Below are 25,442 nucleotides of genomic sequence, written 5' to 3' on the forward strand. Positions count from 1 at the left end.
TAAAAATCACACAAAACCATATTTGTCAGGGGTGAGGAGAAAAATCACCTCCCTATTCAAAGTGCAATCATCAATCACTCAAGATTCTTACTTGTCAGACACAAAGTACTTTAGTAACCTTATATTAAAATATACCATAATATGGGGCGCCTGGGTGGCTCAGTTGGCTAAGTGTCCAACTTCAGCTCAAGTCATGATCTTGCGGTTCGTGGATTCGAGCCCCGCACTGGGTTCTGTGCAGGCAGCTCAAAGCCTGGAGCCTGTTTCAGATTCTGTGTCTCCCTCTATCTCTGCCCCTCCCCTGCTCATACGCTGTCTCTCTCTTAAAAATAAACATACATTAAAAAAATATATATATATATTTTATATATATATATATATGTATACACACACCATAATACAGATATTTTCACTATCTAAGGTACCCAAGAAAAATATATTGGGGAATTCTAGCCTAATGCTAAAAGTGGAAAATAAAAGAAGGCAGCTTCATCCACTAGTACGTTTAAGCACAAAACAAAACAAAGCAGAAGACGCATAGCCAACAAGTTTGGACCTATCATATACCAAACATCTAAAATGAAGGCAAAGGATGGTAGTGCACTTTTTTCTCCCACATATAATACACTTCGGCTGTATGCTTGTTTACTGACTTGCTACCTCATTATATGATTTTATTTATGGTATAAAAAACCAAAATCAAAACATACAAACAAAAAAATGATTCTTCTCAGGTCTTAACAGGAGGTACTACTCTATCTAGTGTACAGAACATTACTAGAAATCATGAGAAAATTCCCAACATACATCAGACCTGTGAGGATATAAAACAACACATCTGACTGATGCAGACCCCACAAGTCTGGTAGAAAGAATATGATACTATTGTCAACAAAAGATTCTAAGATATTATTAAAGTAATAAATAAAATCAATTGTTTACAAATACACTACGATTTTAAAATATAAGTGATTTTAAAATCAGTGTTTATAACTGCTAAAAACCAATATCTGATTATTTATCCAGGGAAGAAACACAAAGATAATTCCATAGATGCAGAACATATTTCAGTAATAGAAACAGAAAAAGAAATAATAAAGGGCAGGGTCATTTTCCATACTAAATGGTGCTGCTTTTTATACATATGAACACAAATTCAACAATTTTCTCAACTTTATTAATGAATACTATAAATTAAAATTAAATGAGAATGTTGATACATCTTGAATGAAACAAAAGTGTGTATAAGGCAGATAGTTAAAAAAAAAACAAAACAGGAAGGCCCAATCAAATATAAAAGTATTCAAAAGAACATGAAGATTTTAAAGGAAATCACAACCATCCCATTACTAGTGGACTTTCCTGTTATTTTATCTTTTTGCATTCACCTTAGATCTGTCAAAGGGCATGAGAAAAGATTAATTGTAAGGAAGTAGGCTCTATATATCATAAAGTGACACAGAGAAAACAAACCTACCATATATACAAAATACCTGACTGTGGAACTACACCAATGACTGGGAACCATTCTATAGTTAATTAAGTTAATGATTACGTAAAAGAAAATGCCTAGTCACTTTCCAACAGGATAGGCTGGACACAAGAGGCTTCAATTTTCAAATATCTAGAAGCCAACTAATGAAAACTAATGAAAAATGAAAACTAACTTGGGAAGTCAAAACAAGTGATAAGCAATAACATAAAATAATGAATATGTGTTCTAACAACCTTTGAACATTTAGATTTGAGGGATCCAATTTTGAGAATGATGTAAGTGAAAATCCAGATAAAAAACTTTACCTGATTTTAATATCTTTAATATCTTAAGAATATTTTGTACAGAAACATTATCTGGAAATAAGTTTGAATATGACTGACGATTCTCCAGTGTTACTTCTCTTTTCACCTAAAATACTCCACAATTACCTGAGAATTAGGGAGCAACGATCTCTTCACACTTACCTCATGTTGACGGTCGTCTTCATTATGATCTTTGTGAGTAGCAGCTGAATAAATTGCACTTTTTTTAACATGTGGTGCTTCTCGCTTCCTAGTATGTCGAAGTTCACCTTCACTATCAGGATTAAGATCTTGGTGTCCATGACCAGGATCGTGACCATTATGTTCTGGAAGGCGTACGTGAGAATGACCTGGGTTATGTACACGATCAGGTTTGTGGACCCGATTATGCTCATACTGTTCACCCTGATCATGGTTGGGGGGGAAACCTGGTGTAATAACCTCAGAATTTTCGTTACTTTTCTTCCCTTTTCTCTTCCTCTTTCCTTTTGGTAGCTTACTTTCAGATTGTTCCTGTGTTTTATTGGTCTCTGTGGAGGGTTCATGGCTAGGCTCCCCACGCTCACTGTGAGCAATGGAATCATTAGGAAAATGGCGAGTGGTGTTATGATCAAGATGGTGGTGCAAACAATGGTGATGACATAAGCGATGATTACGGTCATGCATATGTTTATCATCAGATTTGACAGACACTTCAATTGTCTCTTTCTCTGGATCACACTTATGGTTTCTTTTTGTTGATACACTAGTCACAGTTTGATTTTCTGAACTTAAATGATTGTGGGAGTGCTGGTGGTTATGGGAGTGAAAATGCTTTCCCTCTTGAACTGCCAAAATATCTAAGTGAGAAACATGATCGTGGCCAAGATCCTCATGATTAATCTCAACTACTTTTATCTCTCCAAGGCCCAAGTTTGTTAAAAGTTTCTCCAGACCAAAAAAGGATAATCTTCCATTTTCACCATAACGGTCAAAAAGTTTTTCAATATAATATTTTTTTTCATTTTCAGCATCCAGCACTGAAAATTTGCTTGACTCCGATTCTGTCATTCCACGACGATGTCTGTGATGTTCTTCAGAACCATGGTCATGTTCTTCATGGCAATGGTTGCAGTGGTGGAAAATAAAAGTCAGCAAACAAATGAGGCAAAATTTTGTGTGCATATGTACCTTCATTTCTATTTTTCCTAAAGGCAATTAAAAAGAGGCAAGTATTAGTTCATACTTAGACACATTCAAAATAATCATAAATTCCAGAAACTGCCAATCCACTAGGCAAATGTTTTACCATATTTCTTTCATGACTATAAATCATTCTTTCCTTCTTCAATTCCCTATAAAAATGGTGCCTTTTAAAACTGTCCAACCCACCTTAGTACAAATTGCTGAAGACTCCATCTAGAAGACTATTCTGATTCCCTTTAAGCAACAATAGGAGTCTACTATATATTTATACAGAAACTGTTGGCTTCCTTCTTATCTGGTTCTTTACAAAAGTTTGCTGATCCCTGTTCTTGAGGTCCTGAGCAGTACAGTAAAAAGATTAAATAGAATGATAAAATGTATACAAATCAGAAAGATGTGCACCTGGGTGGCTCAATCAGTTAAGTGTCTGACTCTTGGTTTTTGGCTCAGGTCATGATCTCACAGGTTCCTCAATTTGAGACCCACATCAGGCTCTGTACTGACAGTGCAGAGGCTGCTTGGGGTTCTCTCCCCCTTGCTCTCTGTCCTTCCCCTGCTAGTGTGCTCGCTCTCTCTCTCTCTCTCTTTCCCCCTCTCTCTCTCTCTAAATAAATAAACAGAAAAAAAGAAAGAAAAATGTCATTATTCACAAATCATAGAACTGGGTATAAAGAAAATTCAAAAGAATCTATGAGAATTAGTAAGTTACTTCAGTATAATTGCCATATATAAAGACAACCTAAAATCAATTTTACTCTATACACTAGCAATAATTAGAAACTGAAATTAGAAAACATTATTATTAAAGTATCAAGTGGCTAGGAATAAACCTAACAACGAGGTGCAAGACCTTTACATAATGAAAGATCACATATTACTGAGACAAGTGGAAGACCTAAATAAATGGCTACAGGATGTTTATGATTGGATGTAATATAAATCCAATGCAATGTCAGTCAAAATCCCAAAAGAAACTTTGTGAAAACTGATGAGGTATTTTTAATATTAATGTGGAAATAGTTGAGTTCAAGAATGGCCAAGACACTCATGAAGAACAAGATAAGAACACTCACTCTACCACTACTAAAGACAGTGTGGCATTTGATGGAAGAACAAACAAATAAATATACCTAAAAAACAAAGCACAAATCTAAAAATAGTAAAGATATTCTCTTCCTTAGTGCCTGGTCAACTTGATTTCCATTTGAAAGAAAAAATAAAACTTGACCCCTTCACACTATATATAAAATCCATTCAGACAGATTATAAACCTAAATCTAAAATAATAAATGTTAAAGCAATAGAATGTCCAGATCTGTGCTGTTTAATATGGTAGCTACTACCCATATATGGCTACTTAAATCTAAACTGCCTACAATTAAAAATCCAGCTTCTCTGGGGCACCTGAGTGGTTCAGTTCAGTCAGTTAAGTGTCCAACTTTTGGTTTCGGCTCAGATCATGCTCTCATGATTCGTGGGTTCTAGCGCCATGTTGGGCTCTGTGCTGACAGTGCAGAGCCTGCTTGGGATTCTCTTTCTCTCTGCCCCTCCCCTGTTCACACTCTCTCTCTCTCAAAAATAAAAAAAAATCAACTTCTCAATCACCCTCACTACATTTTCAAAGCTCAGCGGACACTTTCAGGTCATGGCTACTATACTGGACAGTGTAGATACAGAACATGTCCATCATCACAGAAAGTTCTATTGGATAGCACACTTCTAGAATATAGAAATGCAATGTGAGTCAATTATGAAATTTTAAATTTTTCTAGGAAAAGCAGGTCATTTTCATATTTTACTTAACTCCCTATATATACAAAATGTGATCTCACATGCAATACAAAAACTATTAACATGATTCTGACATTTTTTAATACAATGTCCATTGAAATCCAGCATGCATTTCACACTTACAAACATCTTTATTCAGACTAGCTACACTTCAAGTGCTCAATAACTACACATGGCTACTGGCTACTATACTGAAGAGTATAGAACTAGAAGATTTTTTTCAGGAGATTACCTTTAAGACTTTCAAGACAGAACATAAAAAACATTGTAAAAGGAGAAATGAAAAAGTATAGTACAATTAAAATTAAGGTCTATTAATCAAGAGATTTCATTAAGAGACCAAAAAAGGCAAGCCACAGATCTGTAAAAAAGGAGAGAGGGTGCTTGGCTGGATCAGACGGCAGAGCAGGCAATTCTTGATATTGGGGTTGTGGGTCTGAGCCCCATGTTGGGTGTAAGGATTACGTAAAAATAAAATCTTAATAAAAAAATAAAAGGCAAGTCACAGATTGAGAAAAGATGATCACAATGTTACCAGTCAAGAATATATTAGGAATTTCTACAAGGCAATATTAAAATTATGAGACAACTCAATGGAAAAATAGGCAGGAAGTCTGAACAGGCATTTTGTAATCAGAGAGCCAAATTATCAAGCATATGAAAAGATTCTCAATCTCACTAGTCCTCAGAGAAATATAAAAGAAAATCACACTTGGGTATTACTGTATACCCACCAAGATGAAGAAGATATAAAAGATGTACGTAAGAATACGGAGTTAACTAGAATGTGAATGTACTTATGGTGAGACTGACAATACATTGGTATCTTTTGGAAAAATATTTGACGGAATCTCCCAGAAGTTAAACATAAGCGTATCCACTCACAGCAATTCTACTCCTGGGTATATGTTCAACACAAATGCATGCACAGTGACACCAAAAGACACGAACACGAACATTAACACAATCATCATTCATCATAGCTTAAAACAGGAAAAAAAGCCAAATGTCCATCAAGAGTAGAATAATCTTACAATAGAATACTACACAGGAATGAAAATGAAATTACAGCTTCACACATTAACACAAATAAATCTCACAAACATGAGATGTACAAAAGATGGCAATCACTAAAGAGACCCTAGTGTATAATTCTATTTATATAAAGTTAAAAATGAGTAAAACTAAAACAAGATAATGACTTTTTGTTTCCTTAGAGATTTTACTCTGAAGTAATCTCTACACCCAACACGGGGCTTGAACTCATAACTCTGAGATTAAGAGTTGCATGCTCAACTGACCGAGCCAGCTAGGCATCCCGATGATAACTTTTTGAAAGGACTGGAAGGTGAGGTAACTGAGTAATGGTTGGTTACACAAATATGCTTACTTTGTAACAATTCATTGTATTTATACCCTGTGTACTTTTCTGTATATATACTGTGTTTAAATTAAAAAGTTTTCTAAAAATAAAATTTGGGGGCGCCTGGGTAGTTTAGTAGGTTGAGCGTCCAGCTCTTGATTTCAGCTCAGGTTACGATCCCAGGGTCATGAGACTGACTCCACGTCAGGCTTTGTGCTAAGTGTGAAGCCTGACTGGTATCCTCTCTCCTTCTGCCCTTCTCCCAGCTCACACTTGTAAGCACGCGCGCGCGCTCTCTCTAAAAGAAAAAATTTTTAAATTAAAAAAAGAATTTTCTTCAGTGAAAACTAATTAGAAAACTTACTAACAAAAATTTTAATACTTCTAGAAATACACAGAACAAGACCATTTAAAAAAAGAAATGGATGAGACATACGGAAGGAAAGTAAAGAAGAACTTCAAAAACTGGAGACAGACACCACCTACATAGATGAGATATAAGACACGTAAAGTCTTCCCAAGTGTACATACAAATTTAATTCAGCATCAATTAAAATATTAGTAGCTATTTGTTCTCGGTGAGACTGCATAAGCTTATCCAAAAATTCATATGTAGAGCAAAAAACCAAGGAAAACAAAACAATTCAAAAGATTAGCAAGATAATAAAGATTTATTTATTTATAAAGTTACACTAACTAAAATAACACAGAACTGGCACAGGAACAGAAAAAGGCCCCAGACAAGAGAATTCAGAAAGAAAATCAATAGTACTGATTGTGAATAAATGGTTCTTCCTCCCACCATACACAAAAATGAACTCTGAAAGGAACAAAGATCTAAGTGTGAAAAAACAAAATTCTTTACAAGGTGTAGAAGAAAATTTAGGAGAATATTATGACTTTGGATTAGGGAAAGTTTTTCATGTAAGATACAGAAGGCATAAACCTTAAAAAAAACTTTAATTAAACTAAATCCTTTATATATTACTCTACAATAAAGAACACCATAAACAAAGCATATACAAGCCATACTAGAAGATCTAATGTGTATATGTAAACAATACACACTAAAAATTAGTACCCAGAATATATAAAACATTTATCAAGATGGAAAAAATCTCCAATACTGCATAGAAAACTATACAAATGATATAAAGAGGACAGCTGGTTGAAAGCAATAGGATTACTAATCATCTAGATAATCCACCAAGACATTAACGGACAAAAATTAGTATCTGACAATATCAAGTATTAAGCAAAGAACTAATGAAGAGAAAAAGGAACTATTATACACTACTGATGGGAATATGTATTTATTATAGGTACAATCATTTAGGGAAGCAATTTGACATCTACTAGGGTGATTATAAACATACTCTATAGCCTCCAGATTCTACTTCTATCAATCTACCTATCCTAGAGAAACCACTCCACTCAAGATACAGGAGACAGTCAAGAATCTTTATTGCAGGGGCACCTAGGTAGCTCAGTTGGTTAGGTGTCCGACTTCGGCGAAGGTTATGATCTCATGATTCATGGGTTTGAGCCCCGTGTGTGACAGCTCAGCGCCTGGAACCTGCTTCCGATTCTGTGTTTGACTCTCTCTCTGCTCCTCCCCTGCTGGTACTCTCTCTCCCTCTCAAAATTAAATGCTAAAAAATAATTCTTTATTGCAGTATTATTTTTGGTTTCTTTCTTAAATGTTAACTACCTTGAGACAGGATGTTTTGGTTATAAAAACAGAACACTAAAGGAAAATTTCACATAAAAAGTTGGGAGAAATGGGTGGTTCCAGGATTATTACATGATCAAAAACCCAAGCTCTCAGATTTGTCTCTGCAGTCTCAAGGGGCTGCTCTTGATACAACCATTCTGTCCTTGCACAACTCTATCCAAACTGGAGGACTGATCTTCATGTCTCTTCTTACCCAGGAAGAAAAATCTCTCCCTGAAGTCTATCCCAGATTTCTCTTTACATGTATTTGAGCAGGACTGTGTTACATACCCATGCCAAAACCAGTAACTGGTAACGGAAGAAATTACTGTAATTGACCTAGACAGATATTCATTCCCTTGTGGTTTGACAGTGCACATTATCTCACTGTCAAATGAATAAGGTACCAGCGGTGGGGATAAAACATATATGTATTTTGATCGGGCAACACCAAATAAATGACTCCGTGTGTAGCCAAACAAGTTCGCATGTCCAAAGCGCAGCAAAGCCAATCACCGAAACATCAAGCAGACACTAAGGAAAGAGTCTGAGGGGCAGGCAAACAAGGAGATAAGGTGATGGGAGAGCAAGCCTCCAATCTGCTGGACAGTCAGGGATGTTTAAAGGCAAACAAAAACAGGTCTGGGTAAAAAGCTGCAGCTGCACTTACTAGTCCTGTTAACCTATGGTTACCTGTTTCAATCCCCGGTGTCTTTAATCATTCCTGCTTCTTGAAGGAACTGGGACCATAACCACTCTAGTGATTTCTAACTGAAGTGGGGCAAAGGTCGGAGTTAGTAGACTGGAACCTTTCTGCACTCATTTAGGAATATTCTTTAGTTCCAACATTCCAAGTGAAACCCTACATTCTGCATTACCGAGATTTTTTGTACTTTGGTTCCCTAGAAAAATACTCATATTCACATACAAAATGTAACCTGGGGATGCACACAGCACTCCTGTTAATTCAAGAAGTATGGCTAACTGAATGACTTGATTAACCTGACTCTAAGCTGATGGAGCGTGTTGAATTAGATGAAAGGAGCTAAGAAAGGTTAGTTATAAGGCATAATCCAGTTACTACTAGGTTGCTCTGGTGCTACTCCGTGCTGGGTTTAGGATGATATATCCAGTGAGAAAGATTGTCAGCCCTGACCAATGTCGGAGAAATCCTAATGGTGGAATTACCTTTCCAAGCTGGAGAGGTTGAAACAATCAGAAAATACAAAATATTGATGACCAACTTTCCTAAATAGTAGTTTTAGGTCTTGCAGAGGCTCACTGACCCAAGCAGAGTTCTTTTCAATGCTCTCCTTGCTGAAGGCATAGGGAACCTGTGGATTCCTAGAGAAGCAGCTTCACGTGAGTGTGGCAAATACAAGGCTGAACTCCCTTTAGTTTCACTGAAGAATGGGCGGTCACCAGCCCTGCAGGCGGTCCTGTCCAGTAAGGTTGGAGTTGGTTCCCTGGGTGCCTGCTCTTCTAGGTCTTTAATAACACCAAGTCTCCATGATTCAAGTGGTGCAAGCACGCATCTGTGGGGCACACATCAACTTGCTGGAAGCAAACTTACGTATAGCAGTTAAGTATTTCCCAAAAATGGAACATACCTGATAGTATCCAATTCCCTAATGTGTTCCCATCAGGAACTCTTAAGTCATAAAAAGGGTGTAGAGGGGCGCCTGGGTGGCTTAGTCGGTTAAGCGTCCGACTTTCGCTTGGGTCATGATCTCGCGGTTCGTGGGTTCGAGCCCCGCATCGGGCTCTGTGCTGACTGCCAGCTCAGAGCCTGGAGCCTGTTTCAGTCTGTGACTCCCTCTCTCTCTGACCCTCCCCTGCTCACGCTGTCTCTCTCTCTCTCCTAGAAATAAATAAAACATTAAAAAAAAAAAAAAAAGGGGTGTAGAAAGGGTTTTCCATAAAACGTTTCATAGGGGCTTAAGAAAAGCTTTTTGCTAGAGGCCACTCTTACTCAAAACAGGGCAACCCACAAGGCTTTTTCCCCAAGTTGAACTGGTTTCTCTGCAAATTTCTGCCAAAGTTCTTTTAAGCATATGGTTCATTTTTCTGTTTTCCCAGTTGATTTTCTGTTTCTGCATAAAACATGCAATTTTCCTTGTTTAACGCCTAACACACTGGACATATGTGACTTTTGCCACTCTGTTGTTACTCTAAACTGTCAGCAGCAATCCAAATCTAGAACTGATTTTGTTTAGAAGTGTTTTGATAATTTCTGATGCCTCCTCTGAATGGCATGGAAAAGTTTCAACCCAACTTGTAAAAGCTGTCTACAAATTATTACCTGTTGTTTGTGGCATCATAGTAAAGTCTACATGCCACTCTTCTTCAGGTTTGATGACTCTAAGTGGTATACCTTTTAGAAACGGTGGGAGCCCAGTCAGGTTTTCATTACAAATGTCATATTTTTGGACTTTTTGACAGTTCTCTCAAGATTGGGACTCACAATGTTTTACTTGATTCACCCATCTTGAGTGCTTTGGTGAACATAACTATTTTTTCCATGAGATGTTCTGGGATAAGGATTATCTCCTGTTCATGGTATTTCCAGCTGCCTTTAGTGCCAGTAAGGTGTCCAAAATCCCATTCTTCAGCTCTTCTCAGGTCTTCACAACAGTGGGGTTGGTATTAACTCCATGTCTTGTACAAAAGCCATCACAGAGGGTTTTGGAATCTTTGTCTGAATTGCCAGCTTGGCAGCTTGATATGCCCACCTGTTCCCTTGGGCAGCCAAGGAGTCTGATTTCTGGTGATCTTGGCAATGAATAATAGCGGATAAGTTACCACTGCAGCCGGCGCTCTTCTTTATCCTTGATCCATAAAACTGCTTCTGTGAACATCTCAAAATCTGGATTTTCCAAAGTCAGATCTGTCAAATGAGGACAGCTGGAATAAAGTCGTTCAGCTCTCTGTATGTCTCTGGTGATCTGAGCGGCCCATACAGCAAGAGGCATGAAGCCTGCCTAAACATGGGCTGTTGCGGCAATTTTCCCTCAAGTTTACCTCAAGGTGTCTAGCTTCAGTTTGCAGGGCTTCGGGGAAAAGGGCAGTTTTAGTTCTCAGTGATTCCAAGTGAAGAGAAAAGGAGAAAATTAGAAACCTTAGTTTGCAGAGTCTTAGCCAGATATTTGAGAAAACCAGAAAAACTTAGGATCCAGACCAGTTTTATAGGTAAACAACAAACACTGAAAGATAGTTCATCAGAACTGGAATCTAACACCCACCAGGGTGTACTACTGAAACATAACTCCTCTCTCAAGTCCCCTTCGTCCCCACAGAAAACAATGTAGTTTTCCCATTAGTTCTGGAAATTCTTGGTCTAGTTTTGTGATCTTAAAGATATCAGGTATCTGTCATTACAATGCAATTAACAAGGAAATTCTGTGACACTTCAATAATTTAAGTTACAAGTGATGACGTTACATATTACATGAGAATATATGAAAACATTCACTAGGAATTTTATATACTTTCTGGAACAGCTATAGCATTTACCTACCCAATATAATCTAAGAGGGTTTATCATCTTCTTTGATAATGCTAATGTAATTTGATATGCCAAATAAACTAGTCTCTTTAGTCAAAAAGGCTTCATTTAGAAGTTGAATTTGGGGGGCACCTGGGTGGCTCAGTCAGTTGAGCATCTGACTCTTGAATTCAGTTCAGTCAGGTCATAATCTTATGGTTTGTGGGACTGAGCCCTGCATCAGGCTCTGTGCTGAGTGTGAAGCCTGCTTGGGATTCATATTCTCTTTCTCTCTCCCCCCGACCCTCTACTCTACTCATGTGCACATGCACTGTCTCAGAAAGAGGAAGGAAGGAACGAAGGAAGGGAGGGAGGGAGGGAAGAAGGGACGAGAGAAGAGAAAAGAGAAGAGATTAATATGGAAAGTCAGAAATATCAGGTTTTAAAGAGCATGCTTAAAATACGAGTACAGATCTGGGGCACTTGGATGGTTCAGTCAGTTAAGTGTCCAACTTTGACTCAGGTCATGATCTTACAGTTTGTGGAGTTCAAGCCTCGCACTGGGCTCTGCGCTGATAGCTCAGAGCCTGGAGCCTCCTTCAGACTCTGTCTTCCTCTCTCTCTCTGCCCCTCCCCTGCTTGTACATTACATTGTCTACCTCTCAAAAATAACTAAACATCAAAAAAATTTTTTTTAAATAGAATTACAGATCACCACAAAACTTAACTACTTAGCCAACATGGCAACAAGAGATTCTAAAGGCAAATACAGAGGGCTTTTTCTAGGCAGATTAAAGATAAAGAAAAACCTTTGTTTAAAAATTCAGACCAATAATCTAAGCAAACTTATTTCTAATAGAAAAACCAAATTTCAATCTTATATGGGGTACTTTCGATATTAAAAATCATTAAGCATCTGACTGTTTGTTTTGGCTCAGATCATGATCTCACAGCTCATGGGACAGACCCCAAGTCAGGCTCCATGCTGGCAATGTGGAACCTGCCTGGGAGTCTATACTTCTCTCTGTCTCTCTGCCCCTCCCCCACCCATGCACGCTGTCTCTCTTAAATAAACTTAAAATTTAAAAACCCACAAAAAAGTGAATTTAATTGGAAGATGGTATTATAATTAATGGATCCATTAATCATTTTTTCCTCTGGAGTCTAATAAATATTGTGGCCAAGCAGTGTTACAAAAAGAGATGATTTTTTTCTTTCCACAGATTCCTAATTAAACACTGCCCAATTTTGGAGACTACAGCCCAAAGGTCTACATGTGGGAGCTGACTTGTCATTTTCCATTTTCCAATTAGAGTATGGCCAGTTTTGTCCAAAGATACTGAAAGCTGCAGCAACAAACCAACCAAATAAAATCCATAGTACCTCTGTGAGCATTGGTTCCTTCCCAAAAGTAAGGCTTCATCAACGGAACCAAATGGCTTCCTAGTTAGCTGTTCCTTAAGCAAGAAAAAGTCTAAGAGAACCAAAACTCCTTATTGGAGGTAATCAAATGGGAGGGACAAAATTGAAGCCAAACCAAAGGGAAGGAAGAAATAAGCTCACAGGCCAAGCATGGCACATGAAACACCTACCAAGACACATCTGTCCAAACCAAAAATGGTTTCCTTGCCCCAAAAGTAAAATTAAGCCTCAAAAGTCAATAGTGTCCTATTGGTTGGGGCTATGGGGACAGTCCCTAGGAGAAAGAGCCAAGGCAGCTACTTGGACTTGGCACCAGACTTCCATTACTGATTAAGGGCCAACAAACCAGAGGCAAAGAGCTCCTGATTGTCTTGCCAAATTTTAACGGAACCCAGGTTTGTATGCCGGACACGCAGCAAAGCCACTCACTGAGACACTGAGTATACAGCAAGGAAAGGGTTTATTTGAAAGGCAGTCAAACAAGACAAGGCCATAAGAGAGAACGGTGCAAATCTGCCTCCCCCGAGGAGGAGAGTCAGGAATATTTAAAGGCAAAGCAAAATAAAAGATCAGGGTAAAAGCTGCAGCTGTGCTTACTAGTCCCATTAACTCTCTGGTTACCAGTTTCACATTGAACACAAAACCCAGGTGGTCTATGAGATTTAAATGATCATTTGTCATGTTACAAATGTATGGTACTCAATTTGTTTATTCCAAGAATTCTAAATATCTTGATTCCTCTAATTATTTACATATAAGAGAACAGCATAGGAGTGCAAGTAAATGAGTGACAAGTGTAATTTTAAACCTGTTATGTGGTTTTTAAGTAAATCATTCATAAACTTTCCAACTTTAGAACTGCTACAGCAGGAGCACCTGGGTGGCTCAGTCGGTTAAGCATCCAACTTCGGCTCAGGTCATGATCTTGCGGTTCATGGGTTCGAGCCCCACGTCGGGCTCTGTGCTGACAGCTAGCTCAGAGCCTGAAGCCTGCTTCAGATTATGTGTCTCCCTCTCTCTCTGACCTTCCCCTGCTCATGCGGTCTCTCTCTCTCTCAGAAATAAAACATTTAAAAAAACAAAAAACTGCTACAGCAAATGTGTGCTTGAGAATCATCTGGATGAAGTATGAATTAGTCAGCATAGACTAAGCAGCTACTGCAAAGAACCTCTGCCTAAAGGACAATGGCTCAAGAAACACTCGTTTATTTCTCTATCAAAAACAGTCCAAGACACATCACCTGGGTGGCTCAGTCGGTTAAGCATCCAACTCTTGATTTTGGCTCAGGTCATGATCTCAGTTCATGGAATCAAGTGCCACGTTGGGCTCCGTGCTGACACCATGGAGCCTGCTTGGGAGACTCTCCCTCCTTGCTCACGTGCATGCACTCTCTCTCTCTCCCAACATTAAAAAAAAAGTCCAAAATGACTGCTCCAGGTCTGTGAGCAACTCTGATCCAATCAATCAGATACATCAGTCTTACATGAGTGCTATTCCAATCAGTAGAAAAAAAGAAAGGATTCAAGTCCAGGTACAGAAATTTCTTCTTAATCAGCAAATGAGGCAGACATTGCATGCTTCACTTCTAATATTCCAATAGCTGAACTTAGCCACATGGCCTCAATCAGCTCTAAGGAGACTGGAACATATAGCCTCTACTACAACGTAAGGAGTTTCTCAAGCATTCCATGGAAGTTAAGGATCCTTTTCTAACCATAGTACAAAGCGGATCCTTTCTGCTGAGATAGGAATGGAGGAAATGTTGCCAAAGTCCATTTATCATTCAACCCTAAATACTGGCCTTTATAGGACTCAGCTTTGCCCAAGCCAAAATATTCTATTGTCTCTTGTATTTTGGAGTTTTCTAAGTTTCTCTGCATTGAGAATGTGTTGGTTTTATAACAGATTACTTTTTCACTTCAGCAAATATATCAAGTTGTTTACCCAAGCCTTCTGAGTAAGACCTCTATGAATGATCCTGCTGCACCAGAGAGGAGGAATGGGTTCTGGAGAACTGAGAGCAGCTGCCACTAAACATTCAATTTTAACTTCTTCTTTTGTTACTAATTTCCAGTATATCATTAGTTAAAAGTTGGAAAGTATTCGTCATTGTATAATTTCTACATTAAGAGTCAGGTTAATTCACAATTAAATAACAATCATTGTGCTAATCAATTATACTATTTCTCATGGAAATATTTTGCTTTGTGTGCAAATAAAAAATGAGATCCACCATTTTCCTGTAAAGTTCACATTTTACCAAAAAAAAAAAAATCACACATCCTGTCATATTTCAACATTAGCATCAGGACTATATATTTAGTGAAGAGGGTGGTTGTAATTTGGTATGGGAAGGGACAGGGAGGAAACACGAAGGGAATCTGGGCTACTGTTAATGCTTTATTCCTAGGTGCTGGTTACATTGGTGTGTTCATGAAAATTTGTCTAAGTTTATACTTAAAATTTGGTTACTTTGCTGGAAGTGTGTTTAATTTCAGATGAAACAATTGTTAATCCTTATGCAAAATATATATCCTTTATTAAAGTGTGTGTGTGTGTGTGTGTGTGTGTGTAGCCTTTTTAAAGCTTTATGTAAAGTATATATAAAGAATATGTACTTCAGGGGCACCTGGCTAATTCAGTAGGTGGAGTGTGCTACCCTTGATGCGGGGGTTGTGAGTTCAAGCCCATTTTGGGTATAGAATTTCCTTAAATATAAAATCTTAAAAATATATATATTTCAATTTACAATTACTAAAATCGGCAATATACAGCTTGTAGAAACAGCTCTATATTTAACCATCTCCAGAGACTAATTTTTTTACCTTTTTATTTTAAAATAATTAAAGACAGGGGCGCCTGGGTGGCTTAGTCGGTTAAGCGTCCGACTTTCGCTTAGGTCATGATCCCGCAGTTCGTGGGTTCGAGCCCCGCGTCGGGCTCTGTGCTGACTGCCAGCTCAGAGCCTGGAGCCTGCTTCAGTCTGTGACTCCCTCTCTCTCTGACCCTCCCCTGCTCATGCTCTCTCTCTCTCTCTCCTAGAAATAAATAAAACATTAAAAAAATAAAAATAAAAAAATAATAAAAGAATAAAATAATTAAAGATAATAAATTGTAAAAATAGTTCAGTTTCCATGCACTCTTTACCCGATTTCCCCAATGGCAACAGCTTCTATAATCACAGTACATTTTCAAAAGCAATATACTAATACCAACATAACTAGTAGACCTAATTTCACTAGTGTCACATGCACTTAAAAATAATGTAAAAGAAAATCCACTTCTTGGGGCGCCTGGGTGGCTTAGTCGGTTAAGCGTCCGACTTTCGCTTAGGTCATGATCTCGCGGTTCGTGGGTTCGGGCCCCGCGTCGGGCTCTGTGCTGACTGCCAGCTCAGAGCCTGGAGCCTGTTTCAGTCTGTGACTCCCTCTCTCTCTGACCCTCCCCTGCTCACGCTGTCTCTCTCTCTCTCTCTCTCTCCTAGAAATAAATAAAAAACATTAAAAAAAATTTTTTGAAAAAAAAAAAAAAGAAAAGAAAATCCACTTCTTAACCAGAAAGAAAAAAGGTATAATTGGTAACCAAAGGGTCTTACTTAACAAACTAAATGATTACACTTAAAAGAAAGACAATTAGGGTTAATAATCTCCATACCAAGCTCTTTTATAAAGGCTTACAAATATCTTTAATTATAGGCTTTCAACTGTAACTTTTCCTGCATAAAATGTCAAAATACAACTTTTTAAATTTTTAACTAAAATTAAACATCTATATCAAGAACTCTAAAATACTCCAAATGCTAACATATTTCTATAGATATTTTGTCTAAAGAAGATAATTATATTTCATATTGACAGACATAACAGAACCATAGAAAGTTTAAGATAAAAAGATATTTAAGTATACGAGCTAAACAGTCTTATTTTACACACAGAAATCTGAGACCCAAAGAAGATACACAACATGATTAAGGTGATAGTTCAAGTTTGTGGTAGTCTTCTGACTTGAACGTATAGGACTCTTTGTACAACACCAACATATTTATGTACCACAAAACCCAAACACTGTGACATAGTTACCAATGTATACTACCAAAACATTTTTAAAGGGCAAACAAATTGTCTCCGATTACTTACAGCTAATACAAAAAAGTAAACAAGACGATCAATAGATTATTTAACGAAATGATTGCTTGACCTAAGAAAAATAATAAACCTAAAATCATTCTATTTGCAACAATAGGTTGCTGTTACTGGAAGGGCCTAATGTAGTATATCCCGTGTATGATCTATTCAATATTGGACTTAATCAGTTTGCTCTCTCTCTTACATATACACACAAACACAATCACAAAATAATCAAAGGGAAAATACTATAAATTGCTTGGCAAGGTTTTAAAACTAGCCATTTCAATGCTCCAGATTGGTATTTTGAAGATCAATGAAGTAGAAAACAAAAGAAAAATCACTAAAACACCCAACCTGGATTGTATAAATTTACCATGCTTTAAAGTTAACAATGTGAAAATCCATTTAATAAATGTATACAGTATCCCAGTTTCATAAAGGACTTCATTTTTTTTAAGGGTTTCATTACAGGACTTCTTTAAATAATGGTAGCAATTAGTTTAACCTTTATAGATAAGTTCATCTTTATCCATACTGATAGTCAGATACCAATTTAGTTGCCCTCTGTGACTCAACAGCAGCACACACAAAATGGCTGAGAAGCACCGAGACTACTTGCCTACTGAAGAAATACTACCCTACGTGTCAAGGATCTCAGAGATCTGGCTCTGCCAACTCACTCACTATGAGTTGCTGGGCAAATTAACCTCTTTAAGTTTTATTACCATTTAAATTTTTTTTTTTTTTATGTTTTATTTATTTCTAGGAGAGAGAGAGAGACAGCGTGAACAGGGGAGGGTCAGAGAGAGAGGGAGTCACAGACTGAAACAGGCTCCAGGCTCTGAGCTGGCAGTCAGCACAGAGCCCGACGCGGGGCTCGAACCCACAAACTGCGAGATCATGACCCAAGCGAAAGTCGGACGCTCAACCGACTAAGCCACCCAGGAGCCCCTTTATTACCATTTAAAGAGGGGATATTAATCCCTATTCCATTTCACAGTAATTATGACAACCAAGCAAAATGTGTATTTTTTTTTTAAGTGGTAAAACCTTTAAACGTTTTTCATTTTACTTATAATGTTAAATGCTATTTAAGTATAATACAAACAGTAATATAACAAGAATCCATTGGGGCGCCTGGGTGGCTTAGTCGGTTAAGCGTCCGACTTTCGCTTAGGTCATGATCTCGCGGTTCGTGGGTTCGAGCCCCACGTCGGGCTCTGTGCTGACTGCCAGCTCAGAGCCTGGAGCCTGTTTCTGTCTGTGACTCCCTCTCTCTCTGACCCTCCCCTGCTCACACTGTCTCTCTCTCTCTCTCCTAGAAATAAAACATTAAAAAATTTAAAAAAAAAAAAAGAATCCATTTTAAGTCACATTTCTGACACACCCCCATAAATTATTGTTTTTTGTACATAGTAAAGAACCAGGGAGGCATAAACCTTCGTCTCTCAATTCATCCCAGAGGGGCGCCTGGGTGGCTCGGTCGGTTAAACACATCCGACTTCCACTCAGGTCATGATCTCAGTTAGTGGGTTTGAGCCCCAAGTCGGGCTCTGTGCTGACTGCCAGCTCAGAGCCTGGAGCCTGTTTCAGATTCTGTGTGTCTCTCTCTCTCTCTGACCCTGCCCTACTCATGCTGTCTCTCTCTCTCTCTCTCTCTCAGAAATAAATAAAACAAAATAAAATTCATACCAGAACTGTCACTGTTTCCCACCTGCAAGACGTGGAAAAGCACCTACATTTATCCATCAATTGAACTAATGTATAAAAACTGGTTGTAAAACAAGTATATATAAATTTTTAGAAGTATATTAACCTAAAGTGTTACTACTACTAGATGTGACTCTGTGTATCTTTCACTTAACTTTCATAAAGTATATAAACAGGAGAGAACAGTCTATTTGTTTTGCTTTGTTTTGATTCCTCTGAAAGAGCGCTATCAAAAATATTCAGGAGCACACGCAGCAATAGTACATCTAAGACCAATTCTAGATTACAAGAGGCACCCAAATCACTAGTACTTGAGAAGTACTACAGAATCATCACAACATACCAGTTTCACTGACATTATGAAACTTTTCAAGGCATAAAATTATTTCAGTAATGAGTTCTCAACAGGAAGAGCAAAATCCTCCTGGCTTCAAGGTTTGTTTTTCATTCCCCTACTTCACCAGATACCTAATCTACTAATTCCACAGTTTTAATTTGGAATGCTAATGTAGTGCTTTCCAAAACAGCACAGTTTCAACAATCTCTTAATATTTCCACTGAGAGTCATACATCTAAAGTTAGATGCACACTATAATTGAGCTTGGGCATAATTCAGTGCTGCTATCATTTCACTAACTTTTACTGAGAGAACAAAAATATTTGAGCCTTGGTTGAATGTACCAAATCAAGCATCAACATATCAAATCCATCTTCATTGTTTGCATTCATGTGCAAACCTACATTTTCTCATTGTATATCAAAACCAGTCTATCTCAAGTCTCTGCTTTTCAAGGTTTCATTACAGAGAGCCTAGAACCATGCTGTTGAAAGCCACCTATGATATTCCTGTGTCTGTTCTGCTGCTTGTGAATACAAAGAACAAATATTTGATCTGACATTAGTAAATGTAATGGCCTTTACCAGTCACAAAATACCGTGATGCCTTCTGAAGGTACTAAAATGTTTAAAAGTTTACTTATCCTTTAAGTAAACAGACTTCAACCTCTTTAACTCCAAATGCATATAAACCGACATAACATGGAGCATGAAGAGGATGGAGTGTGTTCACCTTAAAGTGAACGAGGCACACATACCTAACTGACTCATCACCCCTTGCAGTTGCCTTCATTCTAAGAAGTTATTGCCACTCTCAAATTTTTATCACTACATTCATCCTGACTCTTCCTTTGCACCACTGTTACATGTCCCGTATTTTGCACTAGCTTGTTATCCATAAGCATTGCCAATAAAATGATCCTTCCTTTCCATGGGGGCAGGAAAAAAAAAAAAAAAAAGGTCACAGAATGTCCAGGGCAATCTTTTTATAACATTTTTATAACATTTTTTATGATGCTGATGACACAGGCTATTTCATCCCCACCTTGGAAACTTACTGTGTGATCTTAGGTGTCCTTATAGTTAGGTCCTCTTAATTGTTGAACAAAGTGAAGATTCAGTTCTGTTATATTTAATAAAATCTCATAAAAATGTAATCCAAATACTGAAGATATTAATTTTTAGTAGCAAAGTACCAATTTCATTGTAATCATTCCATCTTTATTATCAGGTTTAACAATGTCCAACATATTAGAAAACTATAAATTCTTCTACAAACATAGTCATCCTAGGGCACACTCCCTTTCTTACAAAGCTACATTCAGATACAAATGAGAGATAAATTGGTGACATGCAGGCACATGGGGGGAAAAAAGAAATTAAGTATTAATGCCAGAAAAAGTATAGCTGTGCAGGGAAAGAAAAAATAAGTTTATTATAATAGCTGTGTATTGTAACAGTTATACTCATTAAAATTTAAATGTTCAAAATCAAAATTACAAGATAATTGTACTGAAAAACAGAGATATAGAAAATAGGAGAAGGTACATTGAGGGAAGAGTGATAAATAAATCCTCATCTTTCACTGAATACTGAAACTGAAAAATCAACAAGAATGAACACATTGGAGACATGGCAATGAATAGCAAAATAATAAACTAATGAAACGAAGTAAGTTCCTTGTCTCTCTAGGCAGAAGAATGTGCAAGAAGGAAAACAAGGGACTGATTTATCTATCCTTTTCCCTAAAATACAGACTATTTAGTACTTCATATTCATGTAAAACTTTGATTGAATAAAGCTACAAATATGATTAAATAAGCCAAATTGCAATTACTCAAGTTGCAATTACTCACCAGGGAAAAAGAAAAAACTAAAAATAAAAGCCAGCAATTATAAATCTTAAGCTTTTGTTAACAAAATCACATCTTATCACATGTGGAAAGAAATGAATTACTTACAGTTTCAAGATTTTCACAGGCATTTGTTTGTAGAGTTTTAATCACAATATGCAATCATTATAATTTCAATTTGTGCTATTATTTTTGGTTACTTGCTTGGGCAATTCCAAGATGTAGGGAAAGACTAAAAAAATGTTAACACTTTTCAGGTCTTGTTACACATTTCCAAATTGGGTTCTAGGGAAATTAAGTTTGGTTATACTGCCACCAGCAGTATGAGCACTGCATTCTCTTTAGTACTTGGTACTATTAATTTTAGGGTAAAAGATTTTGCCTTATTTTTATTTAAACTTTTATAATTATTCTTGGTGTCACAATATTCTTACCAACATATACGAGCTTTTAAATAATATGACTTGGTCATATTTTCTGCTAAAAAAATACCTTCAGTTCTGTGCAGTGTCTTTTTATTTTGATTACAATGTTTTCCCTTCCCTGTATAGATGTTTTCATATACATGCAATGATATTTATGAATTTTTTTTGCAATTTCTTCGATGATTTTGAAAATTTAAGTTTTTTCTTCCTATACTTAGTACTTTCTTCTTAAAAAAAAAAAAACAACTTGTAATTAACATGACCCCTAAATTCATTTCAATTTTAGGGAAAATAAAAACATCCCAATTGAATTAACATATAATACTCATATACTTACTTGTTAACTAAGAAAGTTTGTATCTTATATTCAATAAATTTTCAACTACTTGCATTTAGGCAGAAATCTTCCCAGGAAAAGCTATGTTTTTTTCATAAATTATAAATTGAATTACATAATATTAATTTTTTTTTAATGTTTATTTTTGAGAGACATAGCACAAGCAGGGGAGGGACAGAGAGGGAGACACAGAATCCAAACCAGGCTCCTGGCTCATAGCTGTCAGCACAGAGCCCGGACGGGCTCAAACCCACCAACTGCGAGATCATGACCTGAGCCGAAGTCTGTCACTTAACTGACTGAGCCACCCCGGCGCCTCTACACGGAATTAAAGAGCACTTTTTTCCTAAAATCTTTCCGTGATTTGATTTTAGCAAATCTTTCTGATTTTCATTTTTTTTTAGACAGATATGATTTTCTTGAAAACAAACTATTTTCACTGGCACTTCATTTGAAAATACTAGAGTATCCTAATTTAAAACAAATGTCTTAAAAAGTGTTCCAAACATTAGCATGTTATGAAATCAGCTGAAATTCTTCACTAAAAAAAGATACACTGGAATGGAAAACATGATCTCAGTGCTTTATAATATATAGAATATATAATTTTTCTATAATTTTAGTCATGTAATAAACACTACAATTACACGAGATGTTTTTCTCACACAGTCTTACTGATCTCATTGTTTTATAATGTAATAACTAGTCATATTATCCCACATATCTTGATACGGCATATAAAACCAATCTTTCCAAAGCCGCCTTCTTCAAGAGGTTAGGTTCCTCTACAACACAGCACAGGGGTGCCTGGATGGCTCAACTGGTTGAGTTCCTGACTCTTGATTTTAGCTCAGGTCATGTTCCCAGGGCTATGGGATCCAGCCTGGCATCGGGCTCCCCAGTGGACGTGGAGCCTGCTTTTAAGATTCTCTCTCTGCCACACCTCAGCACACAAGCATGCACACTCTAAGTAAAAATAATTCAAAAACAAAACACCACATAGCACAAAGTATACTTCTTTGAATATAATCAGAATAAAGTAATGATTCATCTTCAGAGGGGTTATACCGAAACATCTGTTCTCAGGCCTATAAGCATGCAATAAATAAAGTTACTTTATTAGAGGCATGAGTGGAGAGGAGAAAGAGGAGGAAAGAGAAGGCATAAAAATCAATATGACACATTTTCTGTTCTGAAGGATGTGCAAGGTAGACACTATCACCTTTTAAATTAGAAGGTAAACTGTGAGAGCTGCTACCTAAGAAACAGCTGACAGAATTAGGTGATAACCCAAGGTTGCCCACCAAGGGCTTCGTATTCCAACGCCAAGCCTAATAAAGGTGCTATTCCTCGTATACAGGGAACACGGAAAGAACAAGAAACAAAAAGCATTTGTACTTTTAGGTAAAAAAACACCGGAGAACTCACATCATTACTTATAAATTTCTATTTAAATGCTTTCCTACTAGTTTTTAAGTCACACAGGTTCTAGGAAAATATAACTATTTTAAGTAACAGAAAGACATCAAATAATTATACAACATTAAGAATTGGAACCAGGGTTGGCAGATTTAAAAAAGCCAAATAGTTAATATTTTAGGTTTTGTGGGCAGTGCAGACTCTTAAGGCAACTACACAATTCTGTCATTATGACACAGAAGCAGCCATACCCAATACATAAGTGAATGAAGAGGCTGTTTTCCAATAATCTTTAATTTACAAAAGCAAGATATTTTGGTGCACGGGCCATAGCTTGTTGACCCTTAACTTAATCTATACATTTTTTTTTTTAATTACAAATTCAGCAGACAACTGTAGGAAAAACCACTACTTTAAAACTCAAAAATTCACATCATATATAAAGAAATCAGAAAAAAGCTTATGGGTGTGAGGGCACTGAAACTTTTATTTACAGGCATTAAAGTAATGAGACAATTGGACATATACCTTCATGACTGTTACTTCAACTGAAGACCATTTAGATTTTCTAATTTATGAATGAAAGTAAATCTAAACATTGAAGTGAATAATAACTGACAAGTCTTAAGATAATCACTACAGGATTAAAAATAATTCTTCAATATGTAGTTCATAATAATTCTTAAATTTCTGGTCCCATGAGAAAATCTTACTATATTAGTAAGATAAAGGTACTTCCTACAAATTCTGATTCACTTTTCTAATCCCCCAAAACCTCTTTTTTGAATGGAATGGATGGTCCTCAAAGGTCAGGTACATATTAAATGTAAACACAGCTGATAGAAATGATAATGCAAGGACAAGTATTACCTCATCTCTCCCTATCAGCAGTACAAGATCTACAAGACAATTAATTATAAAATACAATCATAAAATTATAAAATATCTACCACAAACTCTTAGTTGAAATAATTTAAGTAATAAAATTTAGGCTTTATCCCTGTATTTACAACCTGTAACCAATGCCACCCACGACTACTACCACCACCCCATTTTAATAACATCTTTTAACATGAGAAGTACTTAATAACATCTATTAAATATCCAATCCCTATATTTACCGACCAAAAAAAAACCATTTTGATAATAGAGAAATAAAATTTGACACCATTATTTGATAGGACAATAAATTCTTGTATTGTTTTAACATATCTAAACATTAAGTGTGGGTTCTTAAACAGGTGGAAATCATTTCAATAACACTATTGTTATTTAACACTTCACAATTTCAGTTGTAAATTGCCTTCATACCTAACTGAGCACATTTCTGAAAATTCTAAGTAAATTTGTGTTGCGAATACATTTGCTTATTTTGGAAAAAACTTAAAAATCTTTGGTCAACTCACAGAACTTATAAACAGAAGCTAATGAAAAAGAAAAAGTAGTTCAGAATACTGATAACTGGTCTAATTTGAAACCTTACAGGACTACAGGAAATCTTGTGGTGATTATGGATCTTGAGAATATTTTTCAGAAATCATTCTAAATCATAGTTCAAAATAACCTTGAGTTGAAAAAAAGAACGCTCATCATGTGATTTTCATATTCTCAAATTTTATTTTCAGTACAGTCAAGGCAATACAAAGCTAAATGGGACTAAATTAATCCAGAAAGCAAATTTTTGTATTACTCTTTTCATACCATGAGCCCAGATCAGATGGATAAAATGGCTGTTACTCATATACAAAGCTAACTTCAAAAAAACACCTTTAACCCCTTCCTGTTTTTGAAAAACCCACATCTATTTTTTCAGGGAAACGACATTATATAGTTCTATCTCCACCCAAAACTTGCCCCATATTTGTAAAACGAGGGACTAAAAACAATCCAGTTAACCAATTCAGAATGACTATACCCATCTTATCAGTGACACTAACCAGGTGGAGGAAATCCCACAGTAGTCTACATATAATCTAGCAACACTAAGGAATCTAATAATAGATCTTATTTCAGGAACATGAAAGTGAAGGAAAAGCGAAGCCCAAGAAAACTTCAAGGGAAATCAAACACTAGGCGGCAGCATCAAGCTGCTGGGACAGCCTGGGCATTCTTCTAATGTAAAATTTAAGCTAAGGTTAGCATATTTTTAATGAGAATTACAGTATAATGAAAGGTAACTTTACAGGGTTATAAAATTTGTTATAAAGGAAAAAGGACAGTTTTCTGTTTTGAATGCCTACATTTCTTTCCATTTTCTACTGGCTAATTCCTCTGCATCTTGTAAGTATCAGTTTAAAATGCACTAGTGATGATGTCCTTTCAATAAAAGCAAAACCCATGGCGTTTCCATTGAGGTAGGCACTACAGAGACAAGGAATGACATTTTTATCCAATATATTTCCTTGGGTAAAAACTAAGTTTGAGTTTTGTCACATTCAATTAACATTTTAAACTCGATTAAAGAGGTTGACAAGC

General features: G+C 36.6%; 1 protein-coding gene across 3 annotated transcripts in view; it reads right to left on the reverse strand.

Annotated features, from left to right (window-relative positions):
• The window catches only part of SLC39A10 (solute carrier family 39 member 10), a 109,808-nt gene that overhangs the window by 38,829 nt on the left and 45,537 nt on the right, over positions 1 to 25,442 (reverse strand). For 2 of the 3 annotated variants that reach the window (XM_039248958.1, XM_039248956.1), the window contains exon 2: positions 1,963 to 2,987. In XM_039248958.1, the coding sequence (XP_039104889.1) occupies positions 1,963 to 2,976 (1,014 nt within the window). In that variant the 5' untranslated portion in view covers positions 2,977 to 2,987. Of the gene's footprint in view, positions 1 to 1,962; positions 2,988 to 14,000; positions 14,023 to 25,442 lie in introns of those variants that run through there. The other variant, XM_039248957.1, reaches the window with a different exon arrangement.

This window comes from Hyaena hyaena, unplaced genomic scaffold (assembly GCF_003009895.1).
Source record: "Hyaena hyaena isolate Hyena2069 unplaced genomic scaffold, ASM300989v1 scaffold_325, whole genome shotgun sequence".
Taxonomy (NCBI): domain Eukaryota; kingdom Metazoa; phylum Chordata; class Mammalia; order Carnivora; family Hyaenidae; genus Hyaena; species Hyaena hyaena.